Source organism: Hoplias malabaricus, chromosome 18 (assembly GCF_029633855.1).
Source record: "Hoplias malabaricus isolate fHopMal1 chromosome 18, fHopMal1.hap1, whole genome shotgun sequence".
NCBI classification, from domain to species: Eukaryota; Metazoa; Chordata; class Actinopteri; order Characiformes; family Erythrinidae; genus Hoplias; species Hoplias malabaricus.
The window spans coordinates 35,337,394-35,357,538 of NC_089817.1; the positions used below are offsets into that span (position 1 = coordinate 35,337,394).

Consider the following 20,145-nt stretch of genomic DNA (forward strand, 5'->3'; position numbering starts at 1 on the left):
AACTTAATTACTGAAAACGAATAATAATTCAATTAAATAAAATTGAAACCCACTATATTTTAAAATAAAATAAGTTTAAAACTACATAATTATTTTTATCCATGACGAAAACTATTACTTAAACAACTTCAAATAAAATATACACTTGAAGTTAATGTGGTAGCAAGAAAAAAAAACTAGCTTATTAGTACAATTCTGAGTTCCACCTTAAAATGTAGAATATTACGGGCTCACATTTAAGGTGGAGTGGGAAGTACTATCTAACCGGCTAGCGCTAGTTAGTCTGTTGATGTACAATTGCATTTCAAGAGTATTCACCTAATTATTTCATCATTTGAATGCACAAGTATTACTTAAAACCTGTAAATACATGTATCATTAAAAATCTGTTCAGATAAATTAAGTAAAACTTCATATTAAAAATAAATAAACGTTAAAACGTACTTTACCCAGCGCAGGCAAGTGTTCTATTAACGAATTTCAAGTTATTTACATAATTTATATTTACGTTTTTTAATTATTATTATTGTTCATTCCCTGTTGTGTAATTAAAACATGAAACACAACCGTCTAACTCATTGTAGAAATTTTATTAGCTTTCATGCTAACGAGTTACAATATTCCGTTCCACCTTAAACTGAGCAGCTGTTAGTCTAAGCTACCACGGGCAGCTCTAGCTTAGCGGCGCTGCAGCCTTATTTAAGGTGGAACGGAAAATTACAAAGAGAAGTGAAACAATCCTGTACTTTACTGGGCCTCGACGTTAGAATACCGATTAAATGTGAAATATGTTAGACCATAACCCTGGTTCTGGCTGTTGTGGGTGTAAAATAAATCTGAAAGAACGAGAACGAACGTGTTAACTTTGTACGGCCGTGTTTTCCATCTCTCCCCGTTCACAATGTGTAGGAAGTGATGTGATGTGGTGATTTGCAGTAGTCTGAGTGCGGAGTGGGACAGTGGGAGCCGCCACAGCAGAAAGACCTGCTGAATAAAGTCAGTAAACTACGATGGAGAGCTAAAACAGCGCCTATTTCGGTCTCTTTATTTTGTTTTAATGCTTTGTCTTCCTTAAACGGACCTTTGGAGCCAGAATGTCGTCTACAGAAAGTTTAATCGACCTGCAGTGGCTCTGTGTGCTCACTCTCTTCGTGGCCTCCGTGGTAACTTTACTGGTTTATTTTGTGCAGTATTTCTCAAATATTCCCCCTGTTTCTCATTCGGGGAGAAAAACTGAGACTAAACAGCTCTCGGAAGAAGCAGAGGAGCTTTTGTGCTGGACTCTAGGGCTGAAAAGCTGGAGAAATGAATGGAGGAAAGCCTGGTTAAGAGCTTTAAACCAAGAGTCTAAAGCAGAGGTAAGGCTTTAAACCCCAACAGACTCTGTTTATCACTCTTTCATTCACTCACTCATTCATATCGTTCACAAGAAACCAGAGGACACTTATCTACAGCATTACTATAGGGATTCATACAGCACTCCTGTAAGAACTGTATATTAAACTAATAAAACTGTTATTATACTCTACTCTTACTGACAGAACATTACACAGGGCCAATTAAACAGCAATGTACAAGACTTTATACAGTGGTGTAAATATCACAGAGACGTTATAGAGAACATATTACTAGGATATTATACATTATTATTAAGTATTATAGATGATTAAAGGTATCTATAAGATTTCTGCAGAAACCTCATGAATACAAGACATGATATAACTAGTTTACTACGTGTGTGTTAAGTGCAGAAGTGTTATTCATTAATATGAGTCTATTACAGGACAATAGACGCGTCTTTATAACATCACAGGAGTGTAGTATGAAGATTGCTGATACAATTTATGAATTACAGAGGAACTGTGAGCATTTTAGAACACAGGAAACGTCAGTGTGTGTGTGTGTGTGTGTGTGAATGAGTGTGTGTACATATGTAATAAATGTGTGGAGCTCAAATGTCTGAATTAAAAATGAAACCACAGACACATCTGTGTTTGCCGGTGGGGCGTGGTCCGTGTTTACACTGTGTGTGGGTTCAGGACTCTGGGTTTCTCAGGACTAGGCCAGTGACTTGTTTATTTATAGACAGCCTTCATAAACGCAGAGTTCAGTCGTCACAGGGACAGAGAACGATGAGATAGAGCTGTATACGGGTTTTAATGTTTTCAGGGGTTATAGTGTCATCATTCGTGGGCACCGCCGCAGCTCTGGGACTGATCCTCTCTCGTGGCCGGTCTCCATCTTGATCCCGTGCCTCGTCCCCGAGGACGGACCGGAGGGAGGATAATGGCCATAATGTGCTTTCTGGTGTAAATGGGTTCTAAATTGTGATTGATTCTCCTCGTCTCTCTCGGCCTCATTAGGGAGAGCTTCAGCTGACTTTCGAAGAAGACGATGTGCAGTCGTCTGAACTCAGTGTGGGACACATTTCAAGCTTCACCAAAGCAGCAGGACACAAGGTGAGGACATATCTCTTACATATCTCTAGTTAACAATAGGGGATCCTTGATCAGTGTATGTTCACATTAAAGTGTGGATCTGGAGCCCACCAACACACACACTGTGAAACAACACCCCTGTCAGTTTTCTGTGCGCCGCCTGAGTCAGAAACACGGGATAAAACGAGTCGTTCCGATTCTGCTCCGCTTCTGACGTCAAGTGCAGAGACTTTAGAACGGCCCCGCCCCCTCGTCTGAGTCTGTCCAATCACAGCGCTGGACCCGTGTTTATGTGAGAGCGCAAAGACGAGGTTAAACTCAGTGAAACAGACACAACGAGCGCGGAGAAATAAGAGCACTGAGTAAAAACGGAGAAGAAAGAGAACAGAGTGAAAACGGCTAAAAACCAGAGCTTCTGCTCCTCGCTCCTCACTGCTGTGCGCTCGGGGTCGGGGTGAACAGAGAGCGGCTCATTATCATTTAAAGGAACAGGTGCTGAAAGTGGGCATTCTGAACAGGGCTGTTTACACAGGGGGAGAACACTGCTGTGGGGCATCTGTGTGAACATCTGTGTTTATTTGTACATATGAATGGGGCACTCGGGAGCAGCTGCACATGAGCCTAAGGCCACTATGTCCTATGCTAAGAGTGAGCTAGGGAAGGTTATATAACCCCCAGAACTGAACTGTGGAGTGATGGGGTTCCTCTGGTGTGTGGAACAGTGGAACTGTGTTCTCTGGAGTGATGGGGTTCCTCTGGTGTGTGGAACAGTGGAACTGTGTTCTCTGGAGTGATGGAGTTCCTCTGGTGTGTGGAACAGTGGAACTGTGTTCTCTGGAGTGATGGGGTTCCTCTGGTGTGTGGAACAGTGGAACTGTGTTCTCTGGAGTGATGGGGTTCCTCTGGTGTGTGGAACAGTGGAACTGTGTTCTCTGGAGTGATGGGGTTCCTCTGGTGTGTGGAACAGTGGAACTGTGTTCTCTGGAGTGATGGGGTTCCTCTGGTGTGTGGAACAGTGGAACTGTGTTCTCTGGAGTTATGGGGTTCCTCTGGTGTGTGGAACAGTGGAACTGTGTTCTCTGGAGTGATGGGGTTCCTCTGGTGTGTGGAACAGTGGAACTGTGTTCTCTGGAGTGATGGGGTTCCTCTGGTGTGTGGAACAGTGGAACTGTGTTCTCTGGAGTGATGGGGATCTGATGGAGTGGCTGAACTCCATCAGATCCTCACAGCTATGTTCCAGTGTCTATAGTAAAACCCTCTCAGAAGAGCAGAGACAGTTACAGGAGAAGGGGAACTGAATGATTCCCAGCGTTTGAGTCGTGCTCCAGCTTCGTTTCTCTTTGGCAGGAACCTCGAGTCCCACAGAATTCACTAGGCTCCGAGATGTTTTCAGGGTGTTTTTCTTGGACGGCTGACTGCTCCCTGGCACCGGAGGCGCTGCAGTGATCAGAATGTGTCCAGCAGCAGGAAATCTAGATGCTTTAGGACATTTCAGAGGAACATTCCAGAAGAGATCCACACTGGCTGATGGTAGAGAAGGTTCTGGACTCTGGAACCAGGCGCCCCCACGTCTCCAACACACACCCGGCGTTTTATTCCCTCTCCTCCACCGTCTACAGAGTCTCTGTGGAGTGATCATGATGATGGAGGACAGTGGACAGTGTGTGTCCCTCACAGCGTCCTGTAGGTCCTTCTCCAAACACCACCCCCTTCTCCATGCTTCCATTCACCTCCACTGTCCACTGTCCCCCACCGTCTACTGTCCTCACTTTCTGTGAGGGGCTTTTAGAGGAGGACGTCTGGTTCCATTCACCTCCACTGTCCACTGCTGAGTCTCACTGAGATACTGTCTATCACTGTGTTTACAGCTCAGCTGGGTGGACGATGGAAGGATTGTGACCCCCCCTGTGTGTGTGTGTGTTGTGCAGGGCAGATAGCGGGGTATGAAGTGCTGTATCCTGTTAGTGTGATAAGTGTCACAGGCCGTTTTTCTAACACAGGAAATGGTGTTAGTGGAGTCGCAAAATTGTGCACTTCCCTCAATTTGATGCCCCATTTTCTGCTGTCAGTCTGATCACACTGTTTCTCAGAACACACACACACACACACACACACACACACTCACACACACACACTTTCTTTTCTCCATTACAAAGACTTTCATTCATTTCATTGAGACACATCCAAACTGTAACCCTCACTACTACAGTGTACTCTTAATCCTGATCCTAATCCTAATCCTGATCCTAATCCTGATCCTGATCCTGATCTGAACTAACACTGGTCTAAACCTTTATCCGTCCTCTAATTTTAACCCTAATCATTTTTCTTCTTTTGGTGAAGACTAGTCCTCAGTGAGACTGAGTATGTAAACAGATTGTGGTCCACAAAGTGGGATACGTATAACACACACACACACACACACACTATCGTGATGCATCACACCTGTTTTAAACAGCTCTCCACTGCCATTCTTTAGTGGATGTATTTGATTAAATGCTGTTTGTCTCTGTGTGAGGTTCCCCCTGACGCTCAGGTCCCTGCTCCTCTTTTAGACCGCGGTCCTCTGAAGCGGGGGGCGGGGTTAGGGTGGGGGCGGGGTTAAGGCGGGGGCAGTGAGCGCCGAGGTGTCCGTCCTGACTCTGTTTGTTGTTTGTTGTTTGACAGAAAGTTCAGTGCGAGGTTTTTGGAGAAAAGCTGCAGTTTTCTCTCATCGTCTCCCAGAGCTCCATGGAGCCTCCAGTGAGATACAGAGCCCTGTTATCTCCCGTACAGCTGCAGGTAAACACACACACACACACACACACGACTGGGAGTAGGTGGTACTGACGAGAAAATTAGAGTCACAGTGAATAAATTTCTCCACTGTGACTCTTCTTTTCTCGGCTGAGTTTTGGCTCAGGTCTGAGCTTCTCCACAGCATCTCCAGTTAAAGGGGCGGGGCTGTTATTGGGGGCGGGGCTGGTGTCATTACTGAGGTTTCTGACCACAGCTCTGTACTTGGGTTAAGTCAGGAGTTTATCCCTCAGGATTACACTGACCACACCTCTCTCTCTCTCTCTCTCTCTCTCTCTCTCTGTCTCTCTCTCTGTCTCTCTCTCTTTACCTCTCTCTCTCTCTTTACCTCTCTCTCTCTCTTTACCTCTCTCTCTCTCTCTCTCTCTCTCTCTCTCTCTCTGTCTAAGAAGCACACAGGCTTTAACCAATTAAACTCCAGCTATTTATAACTGTGTAAGACGGAGCTGATTGGACTCTTACTGTAGCTCTTAGGTCTCAGCAACATTAGACCTGACCCACTGGGTTGTGTGTGTGTGTGTGTGTGTGTGTGTGTGTGTGTGCGCGCGCGTGTATGTGTGTGTGTGTGTAGTGTTTCTTCTGGTGACGTGATAGAAGTGTATTACTCCAAAGAATATGAAACTATAATCCTCTCTAATATATATCTATTATATATATTATATATATTATATATTATATATATATATCTATCTACCCCTCTATAATGCTCTCTCTCTAAACACTCTCTCTGGTGTCTCTCTCTCTCTCTGAGCTCTCTCTCTGGTCTCTGTCTCTGAGCTCTCTCTCTGGTCTCTCTCTCTGGTCTCTGTCTCTGAGCTCTCTCTCTGGTCTCTCTCTCTCTGGTCTCTGTCTCTGAGCTCTCTCTCTGTGTCTCTCTGGTCTCTGTCTCTGAGCTCTCTCTCTGTGTCTCTCTGGTCTCTGTCTCTGAGCTCTCTCTCTGTGTCTCTCTGGTCTCTGTCTCTGAGCTCTCTCTCTGTGTCTCTCTGGTCTCTGTCTCTGAGCTCTCTCTCTGTGTCTCTTTGGTCTCTGTCTCTGAGCTCTCTCTCTGTGTCTCTCTGGTCTCTGTCTCTGAGCTCTCTCTCTGTGTCTCTGAACTCTTTCTCTCTGAGCTCTCTCTGGGATCTCTGTTTGAGCTCTCTCTGGTGTCTCTCTCTCTTTGAGCTCTCTCTGGTGTCTCTCAGGTCTCTCTCTCTGAGCTCTCTCTGTGGTGTTTCTCTGTTCTCTCTCTGAGCTCTCTCTGCACTCTCTGAGCTCTCTCTCTGTGTCTCTTAGCTCTTTCTATCTGAGCTCTCTCTCTGGCCTCTCTCTCTGAGGTCTCTCTCTGAGCTTTCTTTCTGTGTCTCTCGGCTCTTTCTCTCTGAGCTCTCGAGCTCTCTCTGAGCTCCTGCTCCCTCTGGTCTCTCTCTCTGAGCTCTCTCTGGTCTCTCTCTCTGAGTACTCTCTCTGGTGTCTCTCTGGTCTCTCTCTCTGAGCTCCTTCTCTCTCTGGTCTCTCTCTCTGGTCTCTCTCTCTGAGCTCCTTCTCTCTCTGGTGTCTCTCTGGTCTCTCTCTCTGAGCTCCTTCTCTCTCTCTGGTGTCTCTCTGGTCTCTCTCTCTGAGCTCTCTCTTCTCTCTCTGAGCTCCCTCTTCTCTCTCTGAGCTCCTTCTCTCTCTGTGATCCCTCAGCTGCTGGAACGCTCCCTGCTCTTGTGGAGCTGCTATTGTTCAGTGAACGTGGGGCCGGTTCAGTCTTTGTTCTGTTGTGGAGGTCAGAGGGTTCAGTTTCAGAAACAGCAGCTACACAGACTCAGAGTGAGCAGAACCAGTTACTCCCCACGTTTACAGTCCACTAGGAGTGTGTGTTCTGGAGCTGATGTGAGCGTTAGGTCTGGGTTAACACTGTAAAAGAGTCTGTGATGAGATCAGCGCGTGGAGCCGGGGCCGTCGCTGTGTGAATGTGTTTCTGAGGAAAAGCCGCTCCCTGCTGCCGTCGTGGTCTCTTTCACTTCTCACTGAGGCGTCTCTGAGGGTGGCGTTCTCCTGTGAGTCCTGGGCACTGAGAGAAACGAGGCGTCAAGTTCAGACACGTTCTCTCAGAAATACCTGAGATTCAGCTGAAATATGAAGAGCAACTGACCTCACAGCACCAAGAACACCTTTATTTCCTCAACGCTCTGGACTCCAGAGTCAGAGAACACATGCAGAACCGGGAGAACCAGCGCCACCTTTGTTTATGTATATAACAGCTACAGAACCAGACTTACCCTCAACACCCACCACACGCCTCACCCTGTCTACCAGCCATGTGTGACTCTCTGTGTGTGTGTGTGTGTGTGTGTGTCCTGCAGCTGGTCCTGCAGCTGAGGGAGGTTGATGGACAGGTGGGCATTACCTGGGCAGTGGAACACCTGGACTCAACACATCTGCAGCTCACACACAGCTGTTCACAGGTGAACACACTCTCATCTCTCACACTTTCACAACAATACCATGCTTTATGAGTGTTTAACGTGTGTGTGTGTGTTTCTGCAGAGAGAGTGTGAGAGTCTGGGTGAAGCCGTGGTGATGGCGAGACTCCGGAAAGTTCTGAGCAACGCACGTCCATCTGTAACACTGAGCAGCCGGCCTGCAGAGGTAACACACACACACACACACACACACACTCTCACTCTTAGTTCTATAATGAAGTGAAAGTTATTGATATTGTTGCTACACACTGGTAATAGCTCGTTAATAAGTCTTTCCTATTTAAAGGACCAGTGACGCCCTGGTGATGCTCAGGGTTTGTGACATCATAAAGATGGTGTGACTGGGTCTGATGTTTTGCTGAAGTTTCTCGTAAATCCCTGACGTGTGTTCAGTGGAGGATGTTATTTATCGATGGTCTGTGTGTGAGTGTGAGTGTGGGTGTGTGTGTGTGTGTGTGTGTGTGAGTGTGTGTGTGTGTGTGTGTGTGTGTGTGTAGGGTAGTGTTTTACTTCCCGTCTGCTCTCTTCCACAGGACGTGAGGAGCGGGACCCCACTGCTGACCTCTCCTCCGAAACCCCCCCGAGCTCACGACTGGAAACTTCTGGTGAAGAACATCCGGGTCACGTGTCGAGAGGAGGACACTGCAGGTCTCTCTCCCTCTCTCTTTCTTTCTTTCTGTCACACACAAACACACACACACACACACACACACACACACACACACATACTGTCACAAAGTCACACACACACACACACACACACACACACACACACACACACACATACTGTCACAAAGTCACACACAACCAGCCGAAACACAGATCAGCCGTAACCTTAAAGCCACCTCCCTTTTTCTACATCCACTGTCCCCTCACTGTCCCCTCTCTCAGCTCCACTGTCCCCTCACTGTCCCCTCTCTCAGCTCCACTGTCCCCTCACTGTCCCCTCTCTCAGCTCCACTGTCCCCTCTCTCAGCTCCACTGTCCCCTCTCTCAGCTCCACTGTCCCCTCACTGTCCCCTCTCTCAGCTCCACTGTCCCCTCACTGTCCCCTCTCTCAGCTCCACTGTCCTCTCACTGTCCCCTCTCTCAGCTCCACTGTCCCCTCACTGTCCCCTCTCTCAGCTCCACTGTCCTCTCACTGTCCCCTCTCTCAGCTCCACTGTCCCCTCACTGTCCTCTCTCTCAGCTCCACTGTCCCCTCACTGTCCCCTCTCTCATCTCCACTGTCCCCTCACTGTCCCCTCTCTCAGCTCCACTGTCCCCTCACTGTCCTCTCTCTCAGCTCCACTGTCCCCTCACTGTCCTCTCTCTCAGCTCCACTGTCCCCTCACTGTCCTCTCTCTCAGCTCCACTGTCCCCTCACTGTCCTCTCTCTCAGCTCCACTGTCCCCTCACTGTCCCCTCTCTCAGCTCCACTGTCCCCTCACTGTCCTCTCTCTCAGCTCCACTGTCCCCTCACTGTCCCCTCTCTCAGCTCCACTGTCCCCTCACTGTCCCCTCTCTCAGCTCCACTGTCCCCTCACTGTCCTCTCTCTCAGCTCCACTGTCCCCTCACTGTCCCCTCTCTCAGCTCCACTGTCCCCTCACTGTCCTCTCTCTCAGCTCCACTGTCCCCTCACTGTCCTCTCTCTCAGCTCCACTGTCCCCTCACTGTCCTCTCTCTCAGCTCCACTGTCCCCTCTCTCAGCTCCACTGTTCATAGTGACTCTATAGTTCTACAATTACAGACTGTAGTACATCTGTTGCTCTGAATACTTTGTTCCCCCCACAGAGCAGGTGTGATGTGGTGGTGGATCATTCTCAGCGCTGCAGTGACACTGACGTGGTGGTGGTGTGTTAGTGTGTGTTGTGCTGGTGTAGAGTGGATCAGACACATTATTAATCTGTGTGTGTGTGTGTGTGTGTGTGTGTGTGTGTTTTTCAGGCAGTGTGAGTCTTCAGTGTGTTCTGCAGTTGGACGACCCTCCTCAGAAACTGTCCACGTCAGTTCTGAATAACACACATACTCCAGTCTGGGAGCAGCCGTTTATATTGTGAGTGTGTAGTGTGTGTGTGTGTGTATTGTGAGTGTGTAGTCGTTTCTGCAGCTTTTTCCTGATGGAGCTCAGAAACAACGTAGCGCCCAATAAACTCTTCACTCTCCACACCGCTTTAGTCTTAGGTTCTTTTCTGTTGAAGACGATGAGACTGTGATTTTTAGGAGTGGAGAATGTTTGAATCCTGATTCACGTTTATACACTACACACTTTAAGAGTCTGAGTTTGAGAATGAATCGTCTGTTTCAAGAGATCATTAGGAACACTCTACATACACTTACATTAGTTTTGTGATTGTTTTTGCCTTCTCCTTTAAACATTGTGTGTGTGTGTGTGTGTGTGTGTGTGTGTGTGTGTGTGTGTGTGTGTGTGTGTGTGTGTAAATGTACAGTGAACTGAGCGGCAGGTCGAAGGAGCTGAACATCCAGCTGCTGGACTCTGGGAGACCTTCAGAAAGTGAGTTTCCTGTTATCACTCACAACTGAAGATTAAACCTCCACTGTTCTCTCTCAGTGCGGCACGGTGGTGCAGCAGGTAGTGTCGCAGTCACACAGCTCCAGGGTTTCCTCCGGGTGACTGTCTGTGAGGAGTGTGGTGTGTTCTCCCTGTGTCTGCGTGGGTTTCCTCCGGGTGACTGTCTGTGAGGAGTGTGGTGTGTTCTCCCTGTGTCTGCGTGGGTTTCCTCCGGGTGACTGTCTGTGAGGAGTGTGGTGTGTTCTCCCTGTGTCTGTGTGGGTTTCCTCCGGGTGACTGTCTGTGAGGAGTGTGGTGTGTTCTCCCTGTGTCTGCGTGGGTTTCCTCCGGGTGACTGTCTGTGAGGAGTGTGGTGTGTTCTCCCTGTGTCTGCGTGGGTTTCCTCCGGGTGACTGTCTGTGAGGAGTGTGGTGTGTTCTCTCTGTGTCCGCGTGGGTTTCCTCCGGGTGACTGTCTGTGAGGAGTGTGGTGTGTTCTCCCTGTGTCTGCGTGGGTTTCCTCCGGGTGACTGTCTGTGAGGAGTGTGGTGTGTTCTCTCTGTGTCTGTGTGGGTTTCCTCCGGGTGACTGTCTGTGAGGAGTGTGGTGTGTTCTCCCTGTGTCTGCGTGGGTTTCCTCCGGGTGACTGTTTGTGAGGAGTGTGGTGTGTTCTCCCTGTGTCTGCGTGGGTTTCCTCTGGGTGACTGTCTGTGAGGAGTGTGGTGTGTTCTCTCTGTGTCTGTGTGGGTTTCCTCTGGGTGACTGTCTGTGAGGAGTGTGGTGTGTTCTCTCTGTGTCTGCGTGGGTTTCCTCTGGGTGACTGTCTGTGAGGAGTGTGGTGTGTTCTCCCTTGTGCCCAGAGTTTCCGGGTAGGCTCCAGACCCACCGCTGCCCTGAACTGAATTTAACTGGATGAACTTTTATTAATTCAGACAATGTAGTTGGAAAATATATATATTTTTAAATATTCTAAATAAATAAAACATAAATAAAATAAAATAGCTATTTTAAAACAGATCTACACAATGCCCTCAGAACAGAACGAGCAGCTGAAATCACCTGGAAACACACTGTTCTTCAATCACTCACCGCACATTTACTACTTTTTAGAAAAAATATCCTGTTCACTTTTACCGTGTTTATTCTTTTGTAATTATATATAATTTCATACAAGCGCTACACGTACTGAGAAGTTAAATTGTGTTCAATAATAATAATAATAACAGTAATAATAATGATAATAATATGAATAATAATGACTGTATGTGTCTAAGGCTTTTGGCCAGTTGTAAATCACAGTGTTGTTGTGATCCCTCTGTGTCCCAGGTGCTGAAGGCTGTTTACTGGGTCAGGTGTGTGTCCCCTTCGACCTGGTGAAGAGACACCCTCGTGGTCCGCAGACCTTCGCTTTAATGAGCGCTGAGCGAGTGATCGGCTCTCTCTCCTCCGAGGTACACAACACACACACACACAGATGAGACACAGTCTGACAGTAAACCGGACCATGGTCATCAATTTTCCATGGCAGCCCCTGAGAACACTGCCTTTGTTCTTTCTGTGTTTAGTTCTCCTTCTTGGAGCCGAGAGAGATTCGCTCGTGGCAGCCCCCGACTCCCGCCGTCGCTAAACGTGTGGAGATGGACCGCACCGTAATGCCCTGCGGGACGGTGGTCACCACGGTTACAGCAGTCAGGAGCAGGCCAGGACGGTCACTGCCCTCAGGTAACACTGGTCTACACACCACTACACTACACTCTAGGACACAGCCCGGTTCTGCACAGTCGCTGTGGCCCGGCCGTAGGAAGCTCTGTGCTGTGAGGTGAGGAGTCGGACTCAAAAGTAGGAGTTAAACCACAGCTACGTCCTACTTAATGAAGTGGTTATGGTTCATGTGTTCATATTATTTCTGTTTCAGAACCCGTGAAAACTCCGTCCAAAGCCAAACTGTCCGAGAGGAGAGTGTCCGAGCAGCCCTCGACCCTGGGAACCAAAGTCAGCAAAGCTTTATCATCATCAGACACAGGTACGGACTCTGAAGTTGTTATCAGACACGGGTACCGACTCTGACGTCGTTATCAGACACAGGTTCCGACTCTGACGTCGTCATCAGACACAGGTACCGACTCTGACGTCGTCATCAGACACAGGTTCCGACTCTGACGTCGTCATCAGACACAGGTACCGACTCTGACGTCGTCATCAGACACAGGTACCGACTCTGACGTCGTCATCAGACACAGGTACCGACTCTGACGTCGTCATCAGACACAGGTACGGACTCTGACGTCGTCATCAGACACAGGTACGGACTCTGACGTCGTCATCAGACACAGGTTCCGACTCTGACGTCGTCATCAGACACAGGTACCGACTCTGACGTCGTCATCAGACACAGGTACCGACTCTGACGTCGTCATCAGACACAGGTACCGACTCTGACGTCGTCATCAGACACAGGTACCGACTCTGACGTCGTCATCAGACACAGGTACCGACTCTGACGTCGTCATCAGACACAGGTACAGACTCTGACTTCAACATCAGACACAGGTTCCGACTCTGACGTCGTCATCAGACACAGGTTCCGACTCTGACGTCGTCATCAGACACAGGTACAGACTCTGACGTCGTCATCAGACACAGGTACCGACTCTGACGTCGTCATCACACACAGGTTCAGACTCTGACGTCGTCATCACACACAGGTAACGACTCTGACGTCGTCATCACACACAGGTAACGACTCTGACGTCGTCATCACACACAGGTAACGACTCTGACGTCGTCATCAGACACAGGTACCGACTCTGACTTCAACATCAGACACAGGTACCGACTCTGACGTCGTCATCACACACAGGTACCGACTCTGACTTCAACATCAGACACAGGTTCCGACTCTGACGTCGTCATCAGACACAGGTACCGACTCTGACGTCGTCATCAGACACAGGTTCTGACTCTGACGTCGTCATCAGACACAGGTACCGACTCTGACATGGTCATCAGACACAGGTACCGACTCTGACATCGTTATCAGACACAGGTACGGACTCTGACTTCAACATCAGACACAGGTACCGACTCTGACGTCATCATCACACACAGGTACCGACTCTGACGTCGTTATCAGACACAGGTACGGACTCTGACTTCAACATCAGACACAGGTACCGACTCTGACGTCGTCATCAGACACAGGTACTGACTCTGACGTCGTTATCAGACACGGGTACGGACTCTGACTTCAACATCAGACACAGGTACCGACTCTGACATTGTCATCAGACACAGGTTCTGACTCTGACGTCGTCATCAGACACAGGTACCGACTCTGACATTGTCATCAGACACAGGTTCTGACTCTGACGTTGTCATCAGACACAGGTACCGACTCTGACGTCGTCATCAGACACAGGTACCGACTCTGACGTCGTTATCAGACACGGGTACGGACTCTGACTTCAACATCAGACACAGGTTCTGACTCTGACGTTGTCATCAGACACAGGTACCGACTCTGACTTCAACATCAGACACAGGTACTGACTCTGACGTCGTCATCAGACACGGGTACGGACTCTGACTTCAACATCAGACACAGGTACAGACTCTGACATGGTCATCAGACACAGGCACTAGGTACAGGTGTTTGTGTGATTACACGGGTGTGTGTAAGACCGTGTTTGTGTGATTACACTGATGTGTGACGGTGGGGATGGGGGTGCTGTTGTCCTCAGAGCTGCTGATGCTGAACGGGTCGGACCCCGTGGCCGAGGCGGCGCTGAGACAACTGTACGAGTCTGCAAAACAGAAGCTCAAATCACCAGTCAAAAAGAGCACCATCATCATCTCTGGAGTCGCAAAGGTACACAATCACTCTCTCCATCACTCTCTGATGGGTCCCTCAGTGTGGCGCCCCCTAGTGAGAGCAGCCAAATATTTTGAGCGGTGCTAAAAATGAGTTTTTTATTTTGTCCTTTGTCTCTGAACTACGGCTTTGTTTATGTTTGTATTATGTCCGTCGTGGTCTGAACCGTCTGTAACGCTCCTGTCCCCGTCCACCGTGTCCTCCACAGACTCCTCTGTCCCAGGACGAGGAGATGGCGCTGATGGCCGGTTACGCCGCGGCGATGGACGCGACCGTGTCCGGAGCGCCTGAGGACATGAAAAACGGACTGGATGTGACCTCGCATGCGCCAAGGGAGGAGCCTAGCGTGTCGGAGGCTTCTGATTCGCTGCAGAGTCAAGGCGACGGGGCGCAGGACGACTGGGAGAGAGAGACAGCAGAGGACATCGACCCAGAGAAAACCTCCCTGTCTCTTTCTGTCTCTGAGACCGGCTCCAGGAAAGGGAAAGGTGAGCTAACAGCTAATCGCTAACCAACAAACCATTATCCTCATCCTCACATCCTCTCTCTCTCTCTGTGTGTCTCTCTCTCTCTCTTTCTCTCTCTCTCTCTCTCTCTCTCTTTCTCTCTCTCCCTCTCTCTCTCTCTCTCTCTCTCTCTCCCTCTCTCTCTCTCTCCCTCTCTCTGTCTCTCTCTCTCTCTCTCTCTCTCTCTCTCTGTATCTGATTGTGAAGATGAAATTCTGTGGTGTTTCTCTTTGTCTTTGTCATCCTTTGCTCACTCAATTCTTTCTCTTCTCTCTTCTTCTCCCCAACATCTCTCTCTCTCTCTCCCTCTCTCTCTCTCTCTCTCTCTCTCTCTCTCTCTGCCGTCTAAAAGAGGAGAGCAGTGATAAGCAGGCAGTAGTTTCGGCCGAGTAAGTGTGTGATAACGTGGTGTAGTTTTATAGTTTCCTTTAGTCTCAGTGCAGATCAAACCCAGTCCATGGCTCTGTTTCTGTTTCCACCGGGGATTAAAGGGCCCATGACCTACGGGTTTAACCTTTGTGTAAACAGACTGTTACTTTACTGTCACTTTAAGAAAACTAGATTAAAATTAGAGGTGTGAGGCCTCCAGAAGCACTCCATAAATCCAGTGTGAATGGGCGGAGCTAAACCACATTATTGTGATGTCACAAATCAAATAAAATTTATTTGTACAGCGCTTTTAACAACTGATCTCACAAAGCAGCTTCACAGAGTGTGAACATCAGCAGTGAGGAGCGTTGTTTTTGCTGTGTATGGGCCCTTTAAAGGTTCCTAAACAGAGTCTCGGAAGGATTTTTATTTAAGAAATTGATTGATTAATGTTTTATTACTGTGTCTTTACTCACAGCCTTCATTTTTTATAGAGAGAGTCCTGGGAGTTTATAGAGAGAATGTAAAGAGACACTGCTTCTGTTGGCTTTAATGGTCCAGAGCCTTTAGAAGGTGTTAGTGAATATTTAATATGAAGTCTCTTCTGATTGGAGGAGAACTCAGAGGAACTCCGTCATCGTGGAGGTCAAAATCAACGTCTAACGCCCCTTTAATCCTGGCCTTACATGAGTTTGACCTCCACTTTGGCTCAGAGCTGAGATGAAACCAACGTCTGTTCTAATGCTGCGTGCGTGTGTGTCTGTGCGTGTGTGTCTGTGTGTGTGTGTCTGTGTGTGTCTGTGCGTGTGTGTGTGTCTGTGTGTGTGTGTGTCTGTGTGTGTGTGTCTGTGTGTGTCTGTGCGTGTGTGTGTGTCTGTGTGTGTGTGTGTCTGTGTGTGTGTCTGTGTGTGTGTTTGTGTCTGTGTGTGTGTCTGTGTGTGTGTTTGTGTGTGTGCATCTGTGTGTGTCTGTGTGTGTGTGTGTGTGTGTGTGTGTGTGTGTGGGGCGCCCCCTGTAGGCAGCTTCCTGCACAAGAGCGCCAAGCTGTTCTTCCGGAGGAGACATCAGAGGAAAGACCCGGGAATGAGCCAGTCCCACAACGACCTGCAGTACCTGGACCAGCCGGACGACCCGGCGCTGTCCGAGAGGGAGAGGAGGACGGCGACCTTCCGGAAAATCATCAACCGCAGGCTCCTGCCCAAGAGCAAGAGCAGAACCAATGGGACCATGAGGGAGCCGCCCCCCTGACCCAGTCCGGCCAATCACAGAGCGCCGACGCATCAGACAGCGTTCCGTCTTACTGAGTGTAATCATCTTAAATCCAGTCAGCACGTTTGAAACATTAGAACAAGACCGGACCTGGTCCTGGACGCCTCGGAGCGGCTCGTTTAAAGGCTCGGGAGCAGCGGACGGGACCGGGTCGACCCCAGCACACAGTAGAGTTACCACTCGTCGTCGTTCTGTCGTTGTTTATTTATAGAGCTCCCTTCATTCGAAACTATTCAAAGAGCTTCACAGAAAAAACAGTTCAATTAAAAACAAGAATAAACATCATTTTAGTGAAACCCTGGGTTCTGCAGCGGGAACGTGACTCTGACCCTGAGGAGGACCGTGTCACTGTAGTAGCTCTTTACTCTCAGGATCAGTCTCAGAATCAGCGTGGCATTAAACAGTGCGAGTTCCAGCTCTGACCACAGGGTGGGGCTGTTTTGCGCTGCTCTCTGGCACAGCTTCATCTCGGGCTCCGAGATCTACACCTGCCCCCTGAGTGGACACGGGGGTCGTCTCACAGTGAAATAAAGATGTGATAAAACCACGCTCCGGCCCCAGAGGCGAGGGTCTTCGGGAGGAACGTCGGCTGCTGCTGAGCCTTTCATTTGATCTCCAGCGAGGGTATGTAAATAATCCAGATTGTTTCTTTAAAGAAATCAAATCACTGGAAAAGACGTCCCCACAGTTTCACGCACGTGTGTTTTAAGAGATCAGACCTTCCCCATATCACTTCATTTAGACGTTACTGAACCGTCCGGACGTCGGGGTTAAACCGAGCAGCGCGCCCAGGGACAGGTCCAACGTCCTTCTGATGTTCTCACCGCACTGTCGTCAGGAGGTGGAGCAGGTTCTGACTGGATTTAAGGTGGTTCAGAGTTGTTTTGCAGTGAGGTATAAGCGTGTCTCTGCCACTGACTCCTGCATCGCTGTGAGAGGGACGTCCTCTGCTCCTCGTCTCCGTCCCGCTGTCCCTCTGTCCCACTGATCACACCTCCTTCATCACATAGATGGCTTCTCTCTCGTTTCTGCTGAGTAGAAAGGTCCACCACATCCTCTTCTCTTAACGTCTTCCGTGTCTCTGTCTACAACAGGAACAGAGAGAGAGAGAGAGAGAGAGAGAGAGAGGGAGGGAGGCTGGGGGGGGGGAGGAAGAAAATATAAATGTGAAAATATTAAATCAAAGATTAATAAAAAAAATCTGAGGCTAATAATATTAATTCTAGTCAACATGCTAATTTACAGGCTAATCCATGTCTAGTTCACATGCTAACCCTCAGGCTAATCTACAGGCTAATAACAGGCTAGCCCACAGGCTAATTTACAGGCTAATTCGGAGGCTAGTCCACATGGTAGTCCCAAGCTAGTCCACATGCTGATCCTCAGGCTAATTTACAAGCTAATCCCAGGCTAGCCCACAGGCTAATGTACAGGCTAATTCAGAGTCTAGTTCACAGGCTAATCCACACTAATTAATTTCCTTTTCTACTCCGTGTTGTTTATATCCATTGGACTTTTAGCCCACATGCTAGTTAGCTATGAGTTAGAGTTAGAGTGCAGCAGAGATACAGTTTATTGGCTGTTGGTGTTTGTTAAAGTTTGTGACTGTGACCCACATTTTCTGCTAAAACCGGAGGCTTAGCCTCAGTTTAACCCCCGAGAGAGAGATTAGCCCCCAGCCTCTGACTGACCACGTCCCCAGGCACGTCACTCGCTGCTGAACTCCGTAAACACACAGCACACCCCAGAGAAGGGACGGGGACAGGGTGGAGGACAGGGACAGGGACAAGGACACGGTGGGACACGAGGTCTTTATCCCAGGCCAGTGGAAGTGGTCTGGTACCGGGTTTTTTTTACATTACTTTCATTTTAAATGTCTTTAATTCAGAACGTCTAAAGAGGAGGTTTGTTTTGAAATGTGTTTTTAATCGGTTTGTACAGAAGTGTTATGATTATATTTTGTTATTATTATCATTCCAAACACACACTAATAATCCACAGAGGATTGTGGGTGTAATTTTACCAAAGGATGTAAACACTACTCCAGGGCATTGGGAGACGAACCCCTCCCTTTATCTCTTCTCTTCTCTCTCCATTTCTCTTCTCTTCTCTCCCCATTTCTCTTCTCTTCTCTTCTCTCCCCATTTCTTTTCTCTCCTCTCCCCATTTCTCTTCTCTCCTCTTCTCTCCCCATTTCTCTTCTTTTCTCTCCTCTTCTCTCCCCATTTCTCCTCTCTTCTCTTCTCTCTCCATGTCTCTTCTCTCTCCATGTCTCTTCTCTCCCCATGTCTCTTCTCTCCCCATTTCTATTCTCTTCTCTTCTCTCTCCATGTCTCTTCTCTCCCCATGTCTCTTCTCTCCCCATTTCTTTTCTCTCCTCTCCCCATTTCTCTTCTCTCCTCTTCTCTCCCCATTTCTCTTCTCTCCTCTTCTCTCCCCATTTCTCTTCTTTTCTCTCCTCTTCTCTCCCCATTTCTCCTCTCTTCTCTTCTCTCTCCATGTCTCTTCTCTCCCCATGTCTCTTCTCTCCCCATTTCTTTTCTCTCCTTTCCCCATTTCTCTTCTCTCCTCTTCTCTCCCCATTTCTATTCTCTTCTCTTCTCTCTCCATGTCTCTTCTCTCCCCATGTCTCTTCTCTCCCCATTTCTTTTCTCTCCTCTCCCCATTTCTCTTCTCTCCTCTTCTCTCCCCATTCCTCTTCTCTTCTCTCCCAATTTCTATTCTCTCCTCTTCTCTCCCCATTTCTCTTCTCTCCTCTTCTCTCCCCATGTCTCTTCCCTTTTCTCATTTATCTTCTCTCTTCTCTTCTTACTTCTCTTCTTCTGATGACGAGAGCTTTAATCTGAACAAGTGACATCACACACTGAGCTCTGAGTGGTGTTTGCTTGTTTGTTTATTTGTTTGTTTGTTTGTTGTTGTCACAGCCTGTACGCACCGTTCCTGTCCTGGAGCTCTTCTCCACAGCAGGGGGTGTTTTACACAAAGCAGGATTTCTCAGTTAGCCAGTTAACTGAAGCCTAGCTTTGAGGATAGGATACACGTCTAATAGGAGTCTGTTCCTCTGGGTTCTGCTGCTGACCTGAGGAACCCTGCTTTGTGGATCACCCTCTGATAATGACTTCTGTTAAGTAGGGTTTGCTCGACCAACGCTTTACTTTGGGCTGACGTCCCCTGGGGAAATCTATTGTTTAAAATAAACAGTGGTGCTCACATCGCCCCCTGCATTTCCTGTAGTGTATTACAGTCTGTCGGGACGGTCACCGCTGTGGAGCGGGCGAGTAAACCCCACCGCGCCGCTCCCGGTCCAGAGCACGCCCTGGTTAAAGGATCCCGGATGCGGACGGCGAGTGAAGGGTCAGGAGGATGTGGTCCACGACATTTCCCTGACCTTTCCCTCCTCGGCTTGGGAGAAACGTTCCCGGTTTTCCGGAGTGTGTCCGTGGGCAGGTTTAGTCCCAGACCGTCGCTGGGAAGTGGGGCTTTGAGGAAAAGGAAATGACTTTTGACACTGTGCTGTGTTTTTGTGAATTTAATTTTATTGTTTAAGTTTTGCTTTGTGTTTCTGATGAAAACTGCCACTAATTTAATTATGGGATGTTTATGCAAATATATAAAGATATAGATATATGCAGAGATATATATAACACGTACGCAGCTGGAGTCCAGTGGGGGGTGGAGGTAGTGGCTGGGGACGCATGCTTTGGGTCGATGCTAATGTTTGACCCCGCTGCATTGACCCTTTAACCCCGGCCCGTTACCGACCCGATGTCTTTTCAGAACCTAGTGGATTTACAGAAACCAGGAGGCCCTTAATCATTAAACACTGCGGGAACGCAGCGCCCAAAGACTGAAGTCCGACTGAGAGCTGAGACTTTGTTGCTGAGCCTTTTATGTTTACTGCAGAATCACTGAACGCGCACAGAGTGAATGAGTGAGTGACAGAGTGAGTGACAGAGTG

The 20,145-nt window shown here is 48.4% G+C and overlaps 1 protein-coding gene across 2 annotated transcripts; it reads left to right on the forward strand.

The window, feature by feature from the left end:
* Window positions 1-879: 879 nt before the first annotated feature.
* LOC136674763 (C2 domain-containing protein 2) lies at window positions 880-18,371 on the forward strand. Of its 2 annotated transcripts, XM_066650953.1 has the most exons (14): window positions 880-1,358; window positions 2,364-2,459; window positions 5,106-5,219; window positions 7,562-7,663; window positions 7,746-7,847; window positions 8,215-8,329; window positions 9,609-9,717; window positions 10,112-10,176; window positions 11,499-11,623; window positions 11,738-11,894; window positions 12,088-12,195; window positions 13,913-14,040; window positions 14,252-14,531; window positions 15,937-18,371. In XM_066650953.1, exons 1-14 carry the CDS (start codon window positions 1,095-1,097, stop codon window positions 16,164-16,166), a joined length of 1,995 nt encoding a protein of 664 aa, XP_066507050.1. In that variant the 5' UTR covers window positions 880-1,094; the 3' UTR covers window positions 16,167-18,371. The 2 variants fall into 2 exon arrangements, with proteins under 2 accessions (XP_066507050.1, XP_066507051.1); XM_066650954.1 differs by lacking the exon at window positions 15,937-18,371 and having other exon boundaries at window positions 11,738-11,991; window positions 14,252-14,456.
* The last annotated feature ends 1,774 nt before the right edge of the window (window positions 18,372-20,145 follow it).